The 21,170-nt window shown below is 38.4% G+C and overlaps 1 protein-coding gene across 3 annotated transcripts in view; it reads left to right on the top strand.

Moving 5' to 3' along the window:
* Positions 1 to 21,170, top strand: part of GALNT18 (polypeptide N-acetylgalactosaminyltransferase 18) — a 242,093-nt gene that overhangs the window by 162,592 nt on the left and 58,331 nt on the right. For all 3 annotated transcript variants that reach the window (XM_072039438.1, XM_005017713.6, XM_021271059.4), the window contains 3 exons: positions 9,693 to 9,876; positions 11,071 to 11,268; positions 14,544 to 14,658. In XM_072039438.1, the coding sequence (XP_071895539.1) occupies positions 9,693 to 9,876; positions 11,071 to 11,268; positions 14,544 to 14,658 (497 nt within the window). The remainder of the gene's footprint in view (positions 1 to 9,692; positions 9,877 to 11,070; positions 11,269 to 14,543; positions 14,659 to 21,170) is intronic.

The raw sequence follows: 21,170 nt of genomic DNA, 5'->3' as shown, positions 1-21,170 counted from the left end.
TAGATGGAGCATTTTGCATCAGATGTGTAAGTAGTGTCCAAAGGAGTAAGAGTCATTCATTCAAAAGCAGAAGAGCTGGCAACTCTACATTTGGACCAGGATCAAAAAAATAAATAAATAAAAATGTACTATAGAAGGATTTATTTTTTCTTAACTGCATTTTGATTTGTAGAGTGAGATCTCAATGGGAGAAATAGTATTGCTGTCCTGGTCCTCAAGGATGCTCTTGTAGTATCATCAGTTTTGCTGCCTGCTAGCTACTGTTTTGCTCCCAAGGACCTTGTTCTATGCAGTGTATATAAGGTTGGATTGTAATTTCTGATTTTAAATACCATTTTCATAAAATCCAATGGCTAGTTCCCATTTATTTCAACAAACAAACAAAAACCGCTGTCTTTTAATGCTATCTGACATTCTTATAAGTGTTTCTTTAATAGCAAATGATATTTAGTATTGCTTAATTGGACCTCCTTTGAGTGAAGGGTTGGATTGCAGAGGTCTTTTCCAACCAGAAACATTCTGTGATTAGTTTTTGCTTAATCTTCCTTTCAGAGTTCTGTTCTCAGGTTCCTTGCTGGTAGAGGGAGTTCTGATCCAGAGAGGAATATAAGCAGCTCTGTTCCTTACATTTCTAACTGCGTGTTTGCTTATTATGTTTTTAATGCTGCTTATGTGATTGATTTTCTCTTGAATAATAAAGTAGTTACACTTGGACTACTGTGCTTTAATTGGTAGTTTTCTTTTCCATATGAATCTGTTATCATAACATGAATTGCCATGCTGGTTTTTGGAGTCATGATGATTTATCAAGTTCAAAATACAGCAGGCAGCTTGCTGAGTCTTATGGTTATAGAAGTACAGAGTATTTCTAATATGTTCTTCAAGTTGCATTTTTCTAGATTTATGTAGTCTGCCCTGGCTTTGTTCAGGTATTTAGATTCTTTTTCTGAATCGTGATTTTTCTGCTCCGTACAAGTCCAAGAAATAGATTAGAATTAAATACTATATGTATATATTTAAAGTAAATTAGATTACTCAAAACAGCTGCTATCCAAGTGTAATTAGAATGCATTTCCCAGGCACTTCTCTCTAACATTTAAAGGTCATTTTACAAATGAATCAAGGAACGTGAAGAAATGAAATTATGAGCTCTCAGAATTTTGGCAGCAGTTATTTCAGCAGAGTACTGTATCTACTGTAACACTTCCAATGCGTGCTTCTGCTGCTTGTGTACTTCTCACTTTATGGTGCCTTTCTAAAACTGTTGTATTCAAATACACATCAGAAGCTGGTCTTGTATCAGATACAGTGTGAATATCTCCATTTCAGTGGTAGTGCTTTTTACAGTGTTCTGATCACATTATTGTAGCCATAATATACTCAGTAACATTCCCTAAATGGGAAGTAGGTGTACATAATAAACCTGAGTGGAATAACATTCATGCTAAAATAATTCAAGCATCCAGAAATCAGCAAATTAGTGGAACAATTAAGATTATGTAATTATAGGTCTGTGCTTAAATGTATTTTTAGGATTTTAACACCTTCCTGTTGAAGAGTTTGAAGTATTGCCTTGAAGAGGCGTGGTGCAACTGCCGTGCTCTTGCTTTGTTATTTGTATGGCAGCAGTACTATTTGTGGTGCTTGGAAAATTCCAATTCTATTTCTATCTTTTGTTTGCATATTTGCTGGTTTAAGTACACACAATTGGCTTTGATTGTCAGTTGTAAACTTTCTAATTTGGGAATTCTGTAATCTAAGAAAATAAACTGTGCTTTCATCGTTAGACCTGCCTTGCAGCATGCAGTTGTATTCACAGAAGAGCTAGAAAGGATGTTCACCTGAGAGCAGATTTATTTTCCTTGTCTCTCTTTATGTTAATGCTTACCTTTAGTAAGGTCTACTTGGTACTCAGACATAAGCATGTGAGTCTCTCACGTTGAGAGGGGAACAGAAGGGCCATGTTTAATTCTTTTGATGTAATGCATTTCTGTTGACATTAACAAGACCTCTGGATGTCAGCCGGCTTTCAATCCTGATCCAGTAATGTGGATGAGCTCTTGTAGCTACACAGATTTCCCTGGGCTCTCTATAAGGGCCATGCCTCAGACTGCAGAATCACGGGTTGAAAGAAGCCACGCAGTGCTAATGTGCTACCTTGGGATTTGGGAGACTGACGCCCAAATACCTCCCCTGCTGCACCTTCTGGTATGACCTTGCAGATTCATCTGGCATCTCAGTTTATATTTCAGTCTTGCAAAGTGGTGCGAGACACTATGCTGCTGGAATGTGGGCTTGGTGATACCTATGACAGGATCCAACAGGACAGAAATGAGGTAAAAAGCAGTGTGTGCTTCACACTGATCCGATCCAGATTATCCTGGGCAAAGGAAAGTTTGTATGTGCATATGTGTGTAGGGGCTCGGAGGGGAAACATGCATGTTTTACTGCCTTTCTTGTGGGAGAATGGTGCTTGCTGTTCATGTGCTAGACTGAAAAATCCCTGGATTGTAGTCCAAGGTCTGAGCTGGAATAGGTTGGTGTAGGCCTCATTTATCTCAATAGAACAGTGGAGGTTTGACAGCAACTGAGACTCTGGATTGCTGAATACAAAGGCTGGGACTGTGAAAGCTCATTACCCTATCTGGCTTTACATGTGGATAGCATGGTCTTCTGAGATTATGTGTCTCTGTCAATGATACAAGTTAGGTATAGTAATGCAGGAAAAGGACTGTACTGCTTTTTTGTTCTTGAGCTCTGTCCTAATCAAATCCTTGCATCATGTTGGTAATTTCCCTTGGGTGGTTTATCTGTTACCAGATAACATGAGATTATTAAACGTGTGCAAAGCAGGCCCTCTTATCCCTTTCTGCATTGTTGTCCTTTGTTGCAAAAGTTCTAAATACACAGGTGCATTACAAATGGCATGTTTATATCTGGTTATAAATATTTTCCATTTGAAATTATCTGCTTCTGCTACAGAGATGAGAGGTGATCACTTGAGCATGAAAGATGAGGGGCCAGAGAAAAGGAAAGCAAAAATCAAACCAAACCAACCAACCAACCGAACAAACAAACAAAAAACCAACAAAGCACTGAGCTGCATGCAGAATGACACTATCCAATGTACAGGCCTATTAAAGTGCACCAAACAATTCTTCCTACATGCCTAGCTGAATTCAACATGAATTCAAGATATTACATGAATTCAGGTTATATGCCTACAGAGTGACTGAGAGGGAAGAGAGGTTTGTTTTGCAGCATACGTGGTATAAAAGGCTTGCTTTATTTGCCAGTAGGGAAGCTAGCCACATTAGTACATTCTGTTTTTCCAAAGGCTATGAAATCATTAGTGGAAAAGTCAAAAAGCAGATCTTGATGGTGCTAAGACTCTGGGCTATAAATAACCAGACAAATTATATAGAAAATTTAGGTTTAAAATAAAGTGCTTCTAGAGAATTTTGTCTTTTTGCTCATTTATCTGCCTTTCATGCAGAAGCAAGATGTACCTGCTAAGATGCTCCCTGTATGGCAGCAGCTCTCATGGTGCACTGACTTTTGCCTGCAGAAGTGGAGTAGGTGCCTTGTGCTCTGCCAGTTGGCTCTTTTGCCTTGATGCAAGGTGGTGGAGCTGACCTACTGCCCAAGGGTTTCAGCAAGGCCCAGGGGACCTTGCAGGTGCAAACCAGCCAGTGGTCTCTTGCCTCCAACAGAGGCAGTAGCTCCATTGTATTCCTGCAGCTGCTGTAAGAATTCTAAAGGCCTTTAGAAATGGCCTTTATGATTCATGAAAAAATCCACCATGGTTCTTTACCTGGAGTCTGAGGACCACAGCGTGTCTTCTGGGCAGCTCAATGAACACACAAAGCTGGTGTAAAAAAAAAATAAATGAATTTCAGGCACAGGGAAGACAGTTGTTATGTTAAACCTCATTCTGTATTCAAGAATAATTTTCTTCCCTTCACAGTAGAAGTAGCTACATTTGTGCCAAGAGCTAAGGTTAAAGAGGGGCACGGTAATCCTTGACCTTTGACATAGAAATAGATTCTATGCTCAAGGTGAAGGCACAGGGCTTGTAGAGATGGCCATAACATACAGTAGGCATTCTGCTGTAATGCAGTCAAACAGTACTTTCAGCCTTCAGAAAATGTAGTACTGCATAGAGTTACGTGAGAGCTTTTATCTATCTATCTATATATCTAAAAATATTTTTTATTAAGCTTTCTTGGCTAGCTTGCAGCGAAGAAGAACAATTTTCAAATGTCACTAAAATGCACCTGTCTCAGGAAAGCATGAGTGTCAGACTTCACAAACGTAATTGTTCTGAGAGTCGTGAGGACTCATTTAAGCACTCAGAATGGGATTACATTAAAACATGAAAGTTATAGGAAATGAAGCTTAATTGACTGTTCTTTAAGCTACTTATCTATGAATGTGAGGCAGTAATTTATTATTTATGACAACACTTTGTATCAATAACGTAAAAATTTGAAGTCTGAGGACAGATCCACAGCTGCTATAGGACATGGGAGTCCCATGGGGCTAAGGCACTTTAGATCATCTGGCCACTCACACAAGCAGAGCAAGCATTGCCATGGCCTGTCTCAAGCCCATTATTCTCTCTTCCTATCATTTACTGAAGCAAAGATCACCTCATGAAGGGATTTCCATGAACTAGGTGATCCCTTCACGTCCACCTGTGAAGGGATCACAGCTGTGGGATGATTAATGTCTTCTGGCTCCTTATGCTCCCTGCCTCAATTGTGCCCTGCTCCTGCCCCTTCCTAAAAAGGCAAGGTAGCATGAAACAGTTCTTTAGCACTGCTTTGTAATGCTGAATAGGGGAAACTTGACAAACAAAATCTTTGTGGGTTTGTTAAAAGCAAACAACCAACCTGTGACAAATATTAAAACTTAATTATGTTAATATTAAACATTATTATGGTGCATAATTATGACTTCTGTGTTTGTGAGGGGAGTTCTGATGTGCTCTACAGACATCTGTACCATATGGAGACAGGTGGTAGGGTGCATGATTTCCAAGCAGTAGATCTACACCATGTTCCCATTCCATCTGTGGCTGTTCTTTCTCTCCAACTGCAGTTACCGAGTCAGCTTAGTCATATGGAGTCCTTATTTGAAAAATCCTGCGCTGAAAGGCAAATGCATCTATCTTTATAAGCCTGTTTGTTTCCATAATTAGAAAATGAATCAACAGTGTATTGAAGATGACACATTTGCTCATTCCCTTTCTTCTCCCTATGGTGGCGTAAAGCAGCGAAGCACAATAATTAATGAAAAAGACTGTTTATTATTCATGCAATGTATCTGAAGTGGAAAAAAACAGAGCACGGGTTAAAAATACATTACTGAAGACTATCAGTGCCATCACAAACTGTATGATCGGTTCTAGGGGGAGAGTCCCATCATTCAATCCAGTTGGGCACTGTGCTCTGAAACTGTCAAAGACAATTGAACTCAGATTCCTCATGTAACACTCAGAAAAATGTAGACTGCTTGAAGATAACAAAACAAAACAAAAAAAACTGACTTAAGTATCCAGCTCGGGCATCTTTAAAGTTCTGCAATACTGACTTTTTAAGCTTCGTTTGCATGTCTGCTGTGTCTTGTGGTTGAGTCAAAAGGATATGTTTTTTTAGTGAACTATCTTTTCTTCATGGGGAATCTGCTTGATAGGTTTTGTAAGATAAAGGGTGTGCATAATGCTCTGTTCAGCCCTCCGCCTTTGCAAAGCAAGGCTATGCTGTTTTAAATAACAATGACCAGGAAATGCCTGGCTGCAAAATACTGCTTTCTCTCCTGTGGACACACTACACTAACGGCTGGCAGGTAGTATCGAAGATTAGGTGAAATGCAGCACTCTGCCTCCTGGGGCTGATACTGAAGTCCAGAGAAGGATTCCTTGATAAAACTGACCATGGGTAAGCCTGTAAGGTTCCTCCGGGACTCTCTCTGGCAAAAAGCTGCAGTGTGTATTAAAAGTGCATAGTGCCTAGTAAATGTCACAGCTATAACGTGCAGCTGAAGTTGCACTGGTGGCAAGCCAAGATTTGGGTTCTGTTCCATTTCCACTTATTTCCATACTACACCTAGCTATGGAAAAGATTTTGTGTTTACTCAAGCTTACAAAGTCAGTCCACATTAGGAAATGTGTAAGACAGAATAGCCCACTTGCTAAGAAGGTGATTGAGAGAACAGAGACTGTTTCATAAGCACTGATTTTCAAGTCTTTGATTACAGCCTGCTTTCCTTTTACATATTTGATACTCAGCAGAGATGCTGCTGATTGTTGTAGGAAATACAGCTTCCTGATATTGCAAAATTATGAACAACTATGAACAGCCACTTGCACTGAGAACAAAGTCTCTTCTCATTTTGATATTAATTTTCCACCATGTTACATTTGGGCAATAGATAACTGTTTTGGACAATTTTTAGAGAGGCACAATTTCAATAACTTCATTGTATTCTTTTGAATTTAAGCTTCTGTTAGCTAGTGGTTGGTTTGATCATTTTTTGCTTGCTACAAACCTGTGTGTTGGAGATGAGCAATAAGAATGTGTTGCTTTGCACAAGCAAAATAGAAAACATGAATGTAATTATGGGCTTTATAAGGGAAAAAAGTGTACTGATCAACACCCAGCAAATCTAGTATGAAGTAGAAGAGTGCTCTGCACTGTGTGAGTTAATGCTTCACATAAACGTAGATTTCTGAGTCTTGTTTATTCAAACAATGCAGTCAAAGAGAAAACAATGATATAAGGATAGATAAAAGATAGGAGTAATGTGAACTGGAAAATTCTAGGAATGTATCAAGTCCGTTCCGACAACACAGCTACAGTTTAAGTACTGTGATGGACTTGCATTATAGATTATTTCATTTTAATTATTGTTGGTGGTTGTTTTCAGAAAAACTGTACATATTAGCACTTTTCTTTGGTATTCTCTTGCTTCTATGCAGAGTTCGTTTTTGTCAAGGTACATGGTATGCACAGCCCTGCAACACCAGTACAACCAGCTGCAAGAGCATCATGCCTGGTGGCTCTCTGGGAGTCTCTCAAAAAGCGGTGAATTTAAGGAATTGTTTCACTTGATCATCTTTTCCCTTCCTCCATACCCTGAGAAGCAGACACATTCAGGTCATATGGGCTGCAGCAGTCTTTAAGCTAGAGGACCCCTTGTGCAACAGCTCAGCTCCTCTTCAGCAGACTAAGAGAGGACACATCCATCTACTTTCCAAGGATGAACGTTTAATGTGGCTAAAATAAGTGTGTTTGCTTTTAACTTTCTCTTGCATTAACCATTCTAGTGTGCATACTGTCCAGTTCTGATTGAGATGACCAGTTCCTAGAGTGTTTGGCTTATCCTGGTGAGGAGTTACTGGGCTCAGTGCAGAAATCTTCCCCTGGCTTGCAGCTATGAGCAGATTGCACAGCTAAGACCTGCTAAAACAATGAGAATCATTGGTTATGTTTAAAACCCAAACAAACAAACTGTTGCATTTTAGTATCTTCACATTGATTGGTCACCTCTTGTTCCCCAAACACATCCAGCTATTGAGTTTATTTGAACAATAGAGGGCCTATATTTGGTTTTGCATGTTCAAGAGGTTTTCTGTTGTACACCTGTTGATCATGTGTGTTATACCCAAAATATGCAGACTGCAAAGTTGCTGGATAGACAGAAGAGTTACGTGAAATTGTGCCTGTGCCTTCTGTTAGCATTGTCCTGGGATTTGTGTTTTCAGATGGTTGAAAGTCAGTTTGAAATGGGCAGATTAACATTCGACTGCCTAGCAGATTTAATGAGATGTAAAATTCCCTGAAAGCAATCAATACATACATTGGTTATTATATATATTACACATGTGTAATCCAAATTAAAGAATGAATGAAATAAGAGTGTGGTGAAGAACAAATGTTAGAAACTGCAGGGGAAAACCCATGGTTTGTATTTCATGCAAGTGCATTAAGACCACAAATATGACATTGATGAGAGTACTTTGTGAATATTGTTATTACTACACTGGGCCTTTATGAAATGTCACAGACTTCCTGAAGCTTATGGGGATGCTAAAGACCTTGTAGGTTGACTAATAGTATCAATTCTTTGATGAAAACTTTATTTCACGTTAGCGAGAGCATTGGAAGCTACAACCAAGGGATAGCTTGGCACTGAACATCTGAGCAAAAACCCAAGGGTTTTTTTCTCCGGGAAATAGGAAAAACAGTGGCATGACCAACTTATCTGGTGTGTATGTATGGATCAGGGGCTAAAATCAGCAAGAGAGGAAAACAGTGGAAATGGCAGATGGCACACACACAAGGCTCAGAGGAGCAGAGCTCTATGGGAAGCAAACAGATTTCTGAGTAAGAAACCTATTTCATATGTTTTGATGGAAGCAATGTGTTCACTTTTTTGTGAACCTTCAGGACTGCACGCAAGCGTACCTGACTTGTATAAACAACTAGCTCTTGAACAGAAGCTCACTGAAAATACATGTGCTCATGCTTGGTCCAGCCAGCATGGCAGAAGCTAAGGTACTCCCTTCCCACTGCAGACTCCAGGGTGCTGCTCCCTCCTGGGCTGGGCTGGGAGCCACCAGTTGCCTGATGCCCCCTATTCCATTGTGCTAGGTACTGTGCAAGTGCATGAAAAAAGCAAAGTGTGGTCTCTAGAGCTTCAAGTCTAAATAGACCAAAAAGAAGAAACAAGTGTGGTGATGACATTTCACAGGTGTGGAATTGATTTATGAAGATGTCAAGTGGCTTGCCAAAGATTTCACAGGAAGGGCTAGGCAGAATGGAACTCTTAATGCAGATCTGACAATTTCCAGTTAATCATCATAACCGCAGGAGCAATATTCTGCCTTGCAGCAAAGACATTTCAGGATATGTGGAGAGATTGTGAGGAAAGGAAACTTAATAATGCCAAGGGAATTCTTAGTGCTACCATAACGTAAAAAGAACATCGCAATGCTAATAAACAATAACTGTGAACACTGTATTTCAGGTCTTCGTATGGAGTTTTCTCATGCAGTGGTCTTAAAGTCAGAGATGCAATAACTGTCGATGAAGTAGGTTATCATGTTTTAATTAGGAATAATTCTCCTCCAGTGCTTTTATTGGTCTTTGTTCTGCTGAAAAAAAGAGACGAAGTCATAGAACTTCTTAGTTAAGATAGAAGGGTATTGTCCAAGTTCAGGGAAAAAAAATATGGAAAAAGTATAAATACTTAATTTTATTAATTTCTTTCACTTCTTGAAATATTAGTAAAGGAAGTTAATGGAAAATACTTTGCCTTATTTTGTTCTGGAAATATAAGTTAGTTAACTTATTTGTTGCTACAGTAACATAATATGTACTGTAGCTATGGTACTTTATGACCGAGTGCTTTATTTTGTGGCATGTTAATGTTAAACAGCGACAGGATTTTGGCAATCACGTAGGCTGAATTGTTACACTTCAGTTTTTTATTACTATATAATTTGCATTCCTTCTCTTTCCTTCTCTCTCTCTCTCTCTTTTTTTTTTTTTTTTTTTTAGAAGTCTTAATAGTTAAATCAACATGGAGTATTCCCCTGTGAGAAGACTCCTGTTTTGCTGAAAGAGCAGGTTTTTACGTCTTGGTGAGCTGATATTTCTTAACATCTAATTCTTTCCTTTGCACAGAAGAACTCAAGGAGAAACTAAAGAAGTATGTTGATGAAGTGAATGCTCGGAAGCCTGGTTTCATCAAGGTTGTTCGACACAGCAAACAAGAGGGGCTGATTCGATCTCGAGTCAGTGGATGGAGAGTAGCCACAGCACCAGTAGTTGCTCTCTTTGATGCCCATGTGGAATTCAATGTGGGATGGTATGTGTCTCCTTGTATTTATCTGATAAAGGGGCCTTTTCTAAGCACTGTTTATAAATTACTAAATGCTGTTTCTCTGGCATATAGATGATGAATTAATATTCTGATCTTTTTAATAAGGATTCAGAGATGGACACAATCACCAAAAATGTATTTGTGCTATGTAACAGTCTGTATATATTTTTCTAGTGTGAGTTATCTCCTGGTTGCAATTACAATGTATTTAACTATACTGGAAAACTGTGCATAAAGTGAGCTCCCACTTGTCAAAATATATCTAAAATATCTGAATCTATTGTGTATTACTGTTTTTTGTTCAAGTAAATGGTAATTTTGCCATAAAGAAGCTGAGTAAGGTAGACTAGTTACAGATACTAGGTAGGGGCTTGCAGTTAGGGGCAGCACACTTATGATTCAGGTTTTGCTTCTTTGAGTTGCTTGACTTCTCTTCAAATCTCAGGACAATATTGTAAATTGTTCTCAGGAAACAGAAAATGCTTCACATTTATGTAGCTTCCAAATACCTTATATTCCTAATAAAGGACAAACTGCTGAGAAAAAATTCTATTTTCTATGCTCATATTTTTCAGAGATGAGCTCCCTCCAGTAATGCTCCTTATGGGCAGATGGCTGAAGCAAATTGACCTTCTTTTAATAATACTAGAGAAAGTTTCTTTTATGTTTTACAGTATAAACAAAGAAGTGTCATTTTGTCTCTGAGGTTGCTGCTCTTTGCAAAAGTAGCACATACCTAAAAACATGTATTTGAACTTGTTTGGTCTAGATTTAATATCTCTGTTTCTTGAGTAAAAAAGATAGTAAAAAGGCAGGAGGTGCTGTCTGCAGGATAAATCTAATATTAACTCTGATCTTGATGCTCTTGATGATATTGAGAGCCTGAAGTTATCGTTACTTGGTAGCAGGGATGTAAATGCTCTGTGATAATGCACATAGTAATTTATTCCATTTCCAGCTAACATCAAGGATAATAACAGAGAGTCATTGATAAAATATTGCACTGCATTATTTTGGGGCAGGTCCTGCTCCGTCAAATCTCTGTCTCAAAGCAAAGGAAGCTCTGAATAGCTAACACCTATAGACATCGCTCCTTCTGAAATATACAGTGTAAGCTATTTCCATCAGTGCTATCCTACTACATCGTCTTAATTTTTGTTTTTTTATATATTTTTTTAGGGCTGAACCAGTGCTCACTAGGATAAAGGAAAACAGAAAAAGGGTCATTTCTCCATCATTTGATAACATTAAGTATGATAATTTCGAAATAGAAGAATATCCCCTTTCAGCTCAAGGGTTTGACTGGGAGCTATGGTGCCGCTATCTGAACCCTCCTAGGTCATGGTGGAAACTGGAGAACACAACTGCTCCAATAAGGTAACATGCAACTGTGACCCAGATTAGTGTATCGCAGGAAATGCTCATCTAGATGTGACAGATGGTGAGTGGTCTCAAGCTACATAATAGGTCTTACTGACTGCAATGTTAAATTAGATGTTAAATTAGTTAAATGTCCTTGATCTGTGTCCTTGCTCCCCCTACATATATCAAGAAAACCTTTATCAGTAGGTTTTTTAATATTATGTTTTTTAATAGGTTTCATTGTTATTAACATGGGAAAAAAAATAGCTAAAATGGAGCAGTAGACTTGAATGCTCAGCAGTACTCTTTCTCCAAATGTTGTCTGATAATTTAGTGGTAATGGGCCAGAAACATAATTTTCTTTACAAATTCATTATATAACATAACTAATATGACAGTTGTATTCTTCGTAATACTGCCATATAGTTTTATAGCTGTATTGTGTCATCAGAGTTAATGCTGGTCCACCAAAAGAATGTTAGTAACAACTGTAATAAATTCTTGCTTTTGTACAATCTAGCTGTGTTTTTTGTTATCACAGCTAGAGCAATGTTGGGCTGGCCCAGAACAATACCCTTACCTCTGGGAGGGAGATAGAGGCTTCTGAATCCCTCTGCAGCTCTGCTGGGTTTCCAGTCCTTTTTCTGTGTAGGCATTCATACTAAGGAGGTCACGGGTACCTGTTTTCTAGCTCTGCAGAAAGCAAGTGTGTAGACTGTTTTCACCAGCTGCAAAGCAGAACCTTAAATAGCAGCAGCAGCATGGGTGGGGGGGTTCATCAGTAGCACTCAGTTACTTGTTTCCATGCAGGCAGTGAAAGGGGTATCTCATCCAGTGGTTTTTTCTTTTCAGGCAGACATCTCTTCTGGGGAGTTGTCAGCTTAGACATGGGACTGCTCTGATCCACGTGCTGATCATTAGAACAGGATTCAGAATTGGGAAGTAGTAGCTAAAAATTCACAGGTTTGCCACAGACATAAAAATGGGTGGTAATTTCCACATCATTAGAAGGGTTTCATAGCATTAATGAACTGTGTTATTATTATGAAAATGCCTTGTAATATTCTACTAATTCCTGGAGAGGCAAACCTTCTATATTAATTATGGTAACTTTTTAAGTTAAAGGTACCTAAGCTCATAATGACAAGCAAATCTTCTGTTCTGTACTATCTAAAAACTATGTGCTTTGTGAGTACTGTGGAGCAAATACCCTTTAAGAATATTGGATGTTTACATTTTTCCCTAGACATTTCTCTGGAGCCTTTTATTCAGTGAGATATGCTGTGCGCATGTGATGGATAATTAAAAAAAAGAAACAAACAAAAAAAAACAAACACCACATGTATTGATGGTGTCTGTCATGCCTCCAAATATGACTCTAGAATTATAAAAAAAGGGAAGCAGATGCTCTGAAAAATACTTCTAAAAGAATGTCAGAAGCAACAGTTAACTTGTTTTTTGTCAGAAGCAACAGTTAACTTGTTTTCTTCATTCATAAATATATCAGAAATGATTGTTCACTGTTGTGAAGTAGGGAGTATAGCACTTCAAGGAACAAATGTATAGAATTCTGTAGAATTTTACAGCTTGTGATTAAGACGTTCTATAATCTGTTTGAAAGCAGATGTCCACACATACTGCAGCTTGAATGTTTCCAGAATCACAGAATCATCTAGGTTGGAAGAGACCTTGTATCATCTGCAAACTTACTGAGGGTGCACTTGATCCCCTCATCCAGATCATTGATAAAGGTATTAAAGAGAACTGGGTCTAGTACTGAGCTGTGGGGGACGCCACTAGTGACTGGCCTCCATCTGGATTTAACTCCATTCACCACAAATCTTTGGGCCCGGCTATCCAGCCAGTTTCTAACCCAACGAAGCGTGCGCCAGTCCAAGCCAAGAGCAGCCAGTTTCTTGAGGAGAATGCTGTGGGAAATGGTGTCAAAAGCCTTGCTGAAGTCAAGGTAGACCACATCCACAGCCTTTCCATCATCCATCAAGCATCACTTTGTCATAGAAGGAGACCACGTTTGTCAAGCAGGACCTGCCTTTCATAAACCCATGCTGACAGGGCCTGATCGCCTGCTTGCCCTGCAAGTGCCACGTGATGACTCTCAAGAGGATCTGCTCCATGAGCTTCCCTGGCACTGAGGTCAAACTGACAGGCCTACAGTTTCCCGGGTCTACCCACCAGCCATCCTTGTAGATGGGCATCACGTTTGCTAGCTGCCAGTGGACAGGGACCTCCTCTGATAGCCAGGACTGTTGATAAATGATGGAAAGGGGCTTGGCCTTTTTCTTCCACCAGTTCTCTCAGTACCCTCAGGTGGATCCCATCTGGCCCCATCGACTTGCGTACATCCAAGTGCTGTAGCAGGTCGCCAACCATTTCCTTGTGGATTATGAGGGCCACAATGTGCTCCCCAACCCCTTCCACCAGCTCAGGGTACCAGGTATTCAGAGAACAACTGGTCTTGCCACTAAAGACTGAGGCAAAGAAGGCATTAAGCACCTCAGCCTTTTCCTCATCTCTCATCACCACGTTTCCCCCTGCATCCAGTAAAGGATGGAGATTCTCCTTAGTCCTCCTTTTCGTGTTAATGTATTTATAAAAACATTTTCTGTTGTCTTTAACAGCAGTAGCCAGATTGAGCTCCAGATGAGCTTTGGCCTTTCTAATTTTCTCCCTACACATACTTAAAACGTCCTTATAATCCTTCTGAGTGGCCTGCCGTCTTTTCCATAGATCATAAACCCTCTTTTTTTCCTGAGCTCTAGGCACAATTCCCTGTGCAGACAGGCAGGTCTTCTTCCACACCAGCTCAACTTTGGGCACATGGGGACAGACCGCTCCTGAGCCATTAAGATGAGCCTAGCTTCTAGCTAAACTTAGAAAACCATGCATCATTGGGTATCCCTTTTAATTATCACAGACACCTGAGAACTTAGTAGGGATAGACTACTCCACATTTTGGCTACAATGGCTGGTGCCTCAGGAAAGAAGTTGCAGCTGTTGGGTCTACTCTTTTTTAATCCTTAAGTCCTGCCTGTTGTGGTGAATGTGTTTGTCCAGTCATTTTGAGTCTCTTTTCTTTCAGTGCTTTCTTTACTACAGAATCAAGAACGTTAGAAAACAAAGCTGAATAAATCTATTTGAGGACTACCTTCTTAAGAATCCGTCTTGACACACTGTTTGACCCAGCAATGATAAATATAGTCAATTTTGGAGTAATAAAATTGTTTGTATTCTGTCTGTTAATTTTGCTTGCTCCTGTTTTTTTCTTCCAGAAGTCCTGCATTGATTGGGTGCTTCATAGTAGACAGAGAATATTTCCAAGAGATTGGCTTACTAGATGAAGGCATGGAAGTATATGGAGGGGAGAACGTGGAGCTTGGAATCAGGGTAAGGAACATAAACAAACATCACTGGTGGCTTGCATTAAAAAGTACGACATGGTTTTTATTATAGGGGAAAAAAAGGAGTCACATATGTATGGGTGACAGCATGCAAATAACATGCATACTACTGCTCTGTAGTTGTAAGGATTGTTGTATTTGAGAAGGGGAAAAATATATCTTAAAAAATTCTCTTAAAAATATAAATATATCTACAATATTATGTTGTGTTTTGTTATATTATATATAAAATATATATAAATATATCTTAAATAATATCCCATATCTTTTTTAAGAACTTATATGGAAAAATAATATAAATGCAGAATTTGGTATTATTCTGCAGAGATGATACCTAAAAATCCCTGTGTACCTATGATCCTGGGCTCAGTAAGGAGGATAGTTTCACATAGATGTAATGGGAAAAGCCTTTCTAGATTAATTTGTTTATTTAAATTAGGAAAATCACTGTGGAGCAAGCTGAAATATACAGGCATTTATGCTGCCTTCCCTCTGCAAGGGAATTAAGGTATTTATAAAGTACTGAAGTTGCACAAGTACACGTATTTTCTTCTTCCATCTGTTTACTATGTGTAGTATTTTGTGTGTCTTGTGTACCTCTTTCCATGTCTCATCAGAACTAAATACCATCCAGAAATAAAGTGTTGCTCATTTTGAGAATCTTTCAGTTTTTTTGATACGAGAGAAATTCCTAGATTGATAGGTGGTAATGAAAAATGGAATGATGTGTGTTATAAGAATTAAATTCTATACCTTGCTATTGAAATGTTAGTAGAAGATAGTATTTTGTGCTTTTTGGTTGCCAGATTAAAAATATAGTTATATAAAAGCAAAGCAAAAAAAAAAAATCATCAAAAAATAAATAATTCTCTGATGAGACTGTGAGATATAACCAAAAAATACTCATTCGTACTTCTAGGTTTCTGCAATTATTTTCCTCCTGTCTCTCAGAGATAAACTATTATTGCAGGAAGACTGAAAGGCAGGTACCCTCTCAGTTACATTAGAGCACAATTGTAAGGATAAGGACAGCGAAAACCAAGTCTGCTTCTTTTAATAACACCATTCTCTTCACTGTGAGGGACAGAGAGCCTTATTCTGCTCCTGAAACAGAATTTTGCAGCTCGGTGTTTCAATGAGTTGAAAATTAGTGTCACGTTGATTTTACTCTTCTTTCCACAACTGACAAAACTATAGTCTCCCTATGAGCATAAAGAGTTTTATCTAGTTCTGTATCACGAGATATATGCTATCCAGTCCGTTAGACTTAGCCTTGCAGAAGTTGATCATGATGAGTACTTTGATAGACAAGACCAGAGAGACAGAAATCTCTGTTTAACTGAAACTTTGGAGTAGACTGGATCAGTGGAATAAGGCCCAACACTGCTCTGATTTCCTTATGGCCTTTTTTTTTTTTTTCCCTGTCTCCAGTGAAGCAGTACCTGACCTACATAAAATACTTTCATCTGCAGCAGATTTTCATGTGCAAGGTAGTGAAATGTATGCTGCCTCATCTAACTTTATCCTGACTTAGATCTGTGTTCCTAGCTGTATCAAAACAAATCACTGAACAGAATTTTCAACAGTTTATTACTAACTCTTTTCACAATCCTCAGCATATCCCAGATGATACCAGAATGAATATAAATGTACAGTGCAATATTAGAGCTTCTGGAAATTACAGTATTTTTTCTATAGTTGTTAAGCTCCATAAGCAAGCTCCTTTCCTCAGCCATCTGCTGCGGGTGCACACCTGTGACAATACAGTTTCTTGTCAAAGTACATGTGGCTGCTAAAAATGTGCTGTCACAATGCGGGCAGCTGTGCCATCATCCAGTTGCATCCTTAGCACTCTCCTTAGTGGTTTTCTTTTAGATAGGGCTATGCAGAAAACTATGGTCAGAAGGTGATTGCATGCCAGATGGTCTGTCTTTGATGCTGAAATACATCTTGTCTCTGCAGCACAAAAATATTTACCTCTAGATTACCCATGTTGCTTTCAACTGCAGGGCCTATGATCAATCAATACGGATTTTTCTCCAAAAGCTACATTATAATTACAGAGCCGGTGCAATAAGTAATGTTTCCATTTGAAAATGATGCTCTCCGGTCCATGACCAGATGAAGCTCACTATGCTTCATCTTTTATCACTGTTCTCCTTTTTTAAGAAGCATCAAGCTTCATCTAGTATTCTGCTGTGTTATGCATTATCATGTAGGGATGGAGAAGCAGACACCAAGTGTGCTCAAACTGGCCTAGTGTCCAGGCTGTCCAAGAAGCAGGAACATAGCCTGTTCCCTTTGCAGTATTTACGTACCGGAAGTCAATTCTTTCATTGAGAAAATTTATGTAATAAGCATGTAAGAACAAATATTTACAGGATGAGAACAGTTAAACATTCAACTACAGAAAGACCAGGAATAGAAATGATCATTTGAACTACTTGTTTATCTTAAACACGTTAAGTAGAACAAGGTCCTGCACCTTATATTACTGTTTTGTTCCAGAGGATATAAAACTACTGTTAGCCAAACTCACGCATATCAGCTACAACATTGTATGATGATGTAGATAAACTGGTATCAGGGTAAACTTGGTACCTCTGTGCCTATGCACAGAGTCAAAGACTTATTCTCCATTTGCTTTGTTAGCAGCTGCATCTTCAATGGTGTGAGATGAGATTTAACTTCCTAGCTGAAGTGCTTCTGAGAAGCAAAGTATACCTACTTAGGATTTCTTCTCATTATAAAGGAGAAAACACCTGTCTTCTGAAATCTTGAAATGGTTTGTTTTAAAGTAAACTAATGGAGTTCTCACTGTGTACAGCCAGGAATTAGATCCTGAGGCAATGGAATCTTACCCCAGAATCCTCTCCCAGGAGGTATTTTTGTCACCTTATTATCTGCACAAATGTCTAGTTTTTTTTGTGTTACATGAGTATATGAAAATCTTAACTATTGGAAACTGTAGCTGAAGCCCCCATTGTTGGTAAATTGTATCAAACCACAGAAAACAGGTCTTTGAATGGAGGTTTATTCTCTTCACTCTGATGAATTAGTTTATTTACTCAGCACTATTTGTCTCAAGTTTGGGGTATTATTTTAACTTCTAAGATTTTTACCTTGTCTATGGCTTTGTAAGAATATTTGTGAAACCTTAAACATATATTATCAAATAAATATTAATAGAATTCTGTTTCCATGAGCTAGAAGTTGACAGATGAGTTCAAAGTAGGAATACATTTTAAAATCTTAGAAGCAATGCTGTATTTTCACCTCAAGCAAATATTTTCTTGCAAAGCTATTCGTGTGACCTGTAACAAAATAAAGACTGGCTGGTTGATGCAAGACTTGTCAGCACCCTTTTGTGCAGCTCAGTCTCTTAGTCTGGGATTGCTGAAATATTTATTTACCTTGTCCCAGAATCATATTCTTAAATTCACATTGGGATGAGTAATAATTCCTTTTGGATTATTTTTGATCATTCCCAATTAGATGGACCCGTGTGCTTTGAAGGGACCAGATTATATTTGAAGGGCAAACTGGAATCACACTGCTTATCCATGAGACCAATTACAAACTCATAGTTTGTATAAATGTGAGTATAAGGCTGGGATTTTTCACCTTTATTTAGACTCTCCTTTCTGGGCTGTGTTTGGACAAGCTATACATGCAGTTACAGAAACCCCTACAAATCCATTGCAATCAATTAGATACAATCAATTAGATCCTGTGCTAGATGGTTCAAGACTAGTTTTCAGTAGGCTTCCTAGAAGCTTCTTCCAATTTCTACTGATGTCGGCAGAAGATTTTCTATCAAGAGCAAGCCTGTAGCAATCATTTTGTCTTTTAAAGCAGCCTACATGTTTGATGAAGCTTCCAAATACTGTGTTACAACAAAGTTGTTTGTACTACTTTTCGAGATGCATGAACAAAAATATTCAGTGATTTGCCTCAGGTCACAAACTAAGTCATCATCAGAGTCAAGGGAATGTAAGCCAAGGCTTTGACTTAGAGTAATTATGTGTGTCACAAAGACTTTGTGCTTGCAGATGAATTTATGTTCACAGAGATATAATGGGTCTGTTAAAAGGGTAAAATAAACTTTTGTTAGAAGGTAATAGCACTTTAATGGAAAAGGAATGGGTCTTGCTCCCACTAAAACATATATGGGACTCTACTTTTATAAAGTATATTGCCATAGTGAAATCAGTTGTATTTGCAATTAAATTGCATAAAAAATACATTATCTTCCTTTCCCAGTAGTCTAAAGGTTTGTTTGTAGAGTTTAAGCAAAACTGATCCTGATGCTTTTTTTTTTTGTTGGTGACAGAGAACTAGAGGGTGGTTTATGAACAGAGAAGTAGGAATGAGTAACATGATCAGAAAATGTTCCAATGTTCTTGGGGGTATTGTCTATATGGTATTTTTATGGCAGTGCAAGCAGATTTGAAGTCTATCATGCCCTTCTTTGATTTTATTTTTTTCCCTAAATGCCAGGGCTGACTTCCTTTTTCTGTATTTTTATTTTTATTATTTTCACAGAATCACAGAACCATCTAGGTTGGAAGAGACCTCCAAGATCACCTAGTCCAACCTCTGACCTAACACTAACCAGTCCTCCACTAAACCATATCCCTAAGCTCTACATCTAAACGTCTTTTAAAGACCTCCAGAGATTCTTTTAAAGACCTCCAGAGATGGTGACTCCACCACTTCCCTGGGCAGCCCATTCCAATGCCTCACAACCCTTTCAGTAAAGAAGTTCTTCCTAATATCCATCCTAAATCTCCAAGTGATTTGGCTCTAGCTTGATTTATCTTTTTTTGTTTGTTTGTTTTTGTTTTTGTTTTTAAATAGCCCTCTGCCCCAGCATTTGGGATCATAATTGTTGATTGCTGGCTAGTTTACCCACTCTCTGTCATATGGTGCCTAAAAGCCTATCGATGGCTTACATGTCCTATAATTTCTGATCAAAAGTATTTGTGCATCCCTAGGGTTTCTCACCTGAGATTTCTTTCTGCTAATAGGCCCTTATAAAGGTGTTCCTTTGATAATCGCAAGCAAGTGCAACTGTTTGCATTTGCTCCCAAATCTCCATATTTATCTGAAAACTTTTTGGGCTTTTTCCTTTTTACATAGAAGTTTCCAGCAATTTTACCTGTCAGTGTTTTTAATATCAGTCGTGGATAACATGAAATCGTTTATATTACATGTCAAAAGACATCAAGGAAAACTTTGTAACACTGTACAAGTTAGGCTGTAGTTTCACAATACATCAGTCTCAAACAGCTGTCTGGTTTATATTTTCTCCTCCTTCTTCTTGCCCTCCTTCGTTCACAGGCTTGCATTCTGCCCGTGCTTTCACTGTGCCAGCATAGCTGTCTTAATGGCTGCTGTGTCTGTAACACCTCCAGTTCAGATATAAACTATACATTTTAACTTTTTTTTTTTTTTTCTTTTTAACTGCAGGATTTTTTTACGTTAATTAAGTTGTGATTTACCACGTTGCCACACAAACTGTTGTGTGAGGAAAATTGAGAGGTCAGTGTGCCAAAAGGTAGAAATAACTGAGAGGGAACAAAAAAAAGTTGAAGTTTTTCACCCATCCAGCTGCTGTGTTGTGGAGCTGTTTGCATGGAGAGAGAGCACTGGGATGTGTCATGTTTGCATAACATCCCTTTTTGTCCTTGCTGCTGGGTCGCCTTTCATGGCACTCCACAGAGCAATACGGATGTTTCCCTGAATTCCCTTCAGAAAAATGAATCTAAATGTTTCCCATTCTTGCACTGTCAGCCATCATAACTTGCTGCGGTCTTAAAGACATATTGTAATATAGATTTTAATACGTAGGCCCTAACCCTTCCCACTGGGGAATGATTTGCTTTATAGAAAAAGTCCTTAATGTAAGATCTCGGGTATTGTTGAACAGTATTGGGCTGGTGATGTGCAGAGGAAGAGAACTCATAAGTACAGGAGTAACAGTCAAGTTGCTACTTTGAGATACCGCTTTTTAACATTGTGATATCTATTTAACTCCATTTTATGAATTAAAAAGAGAACATTACTAGACGGAACTCTTCAAGAAAAATTTCTAAAGATTGACCAAACCTTACTTCTTAAAGGGATGATCAAATGCTCTCATAGCCCACACTTTCACCAACATTAAATAAAATAAATAAATAAATAAAGTGTTTAACAATGCAAATAGGGTTGAAGAATTTGCCTAGCACTCTGTGTAACCAGATTTTGTTTTGGACATTATTTCAACTTTTCCAAAATTTTGTTTTGGAAATTACCTCACTGTATTAATATCCTCAATATCAAGATGACACATACTAAAATTCCCTCTTATCAAGGCTGCCATTTTTTTCAGAAAAATAAGCAGCCTCTATTTTATATAAAGGAAGCAATTGGCTTTTAATTGTCATGCCTCTAAATGGGTGCCAGTCATGACATAACAAACTGGCTTTCAGTGTCTTGTTCTGTTTTTGTGTC

Source organism: Anas platyrhynchos, chromosome 5 (assembly GCF_047663525.1).
Source record: "Anas platyrhynchos isolate ZD024472 breed Pekin duck chromosome 5, IASCAAS_PekinDuck_T2T, whole genome shotgun sequence".
Taxonomy (NCBI): Eukaryota; Metazoa; Chordata; class Aves; order Anseriformes; family Anatidae; genus Anas; species Anas platyrhynchos.
This window is presented reverse-complemented; position numbering and strand designations above follow the sequence as displayed.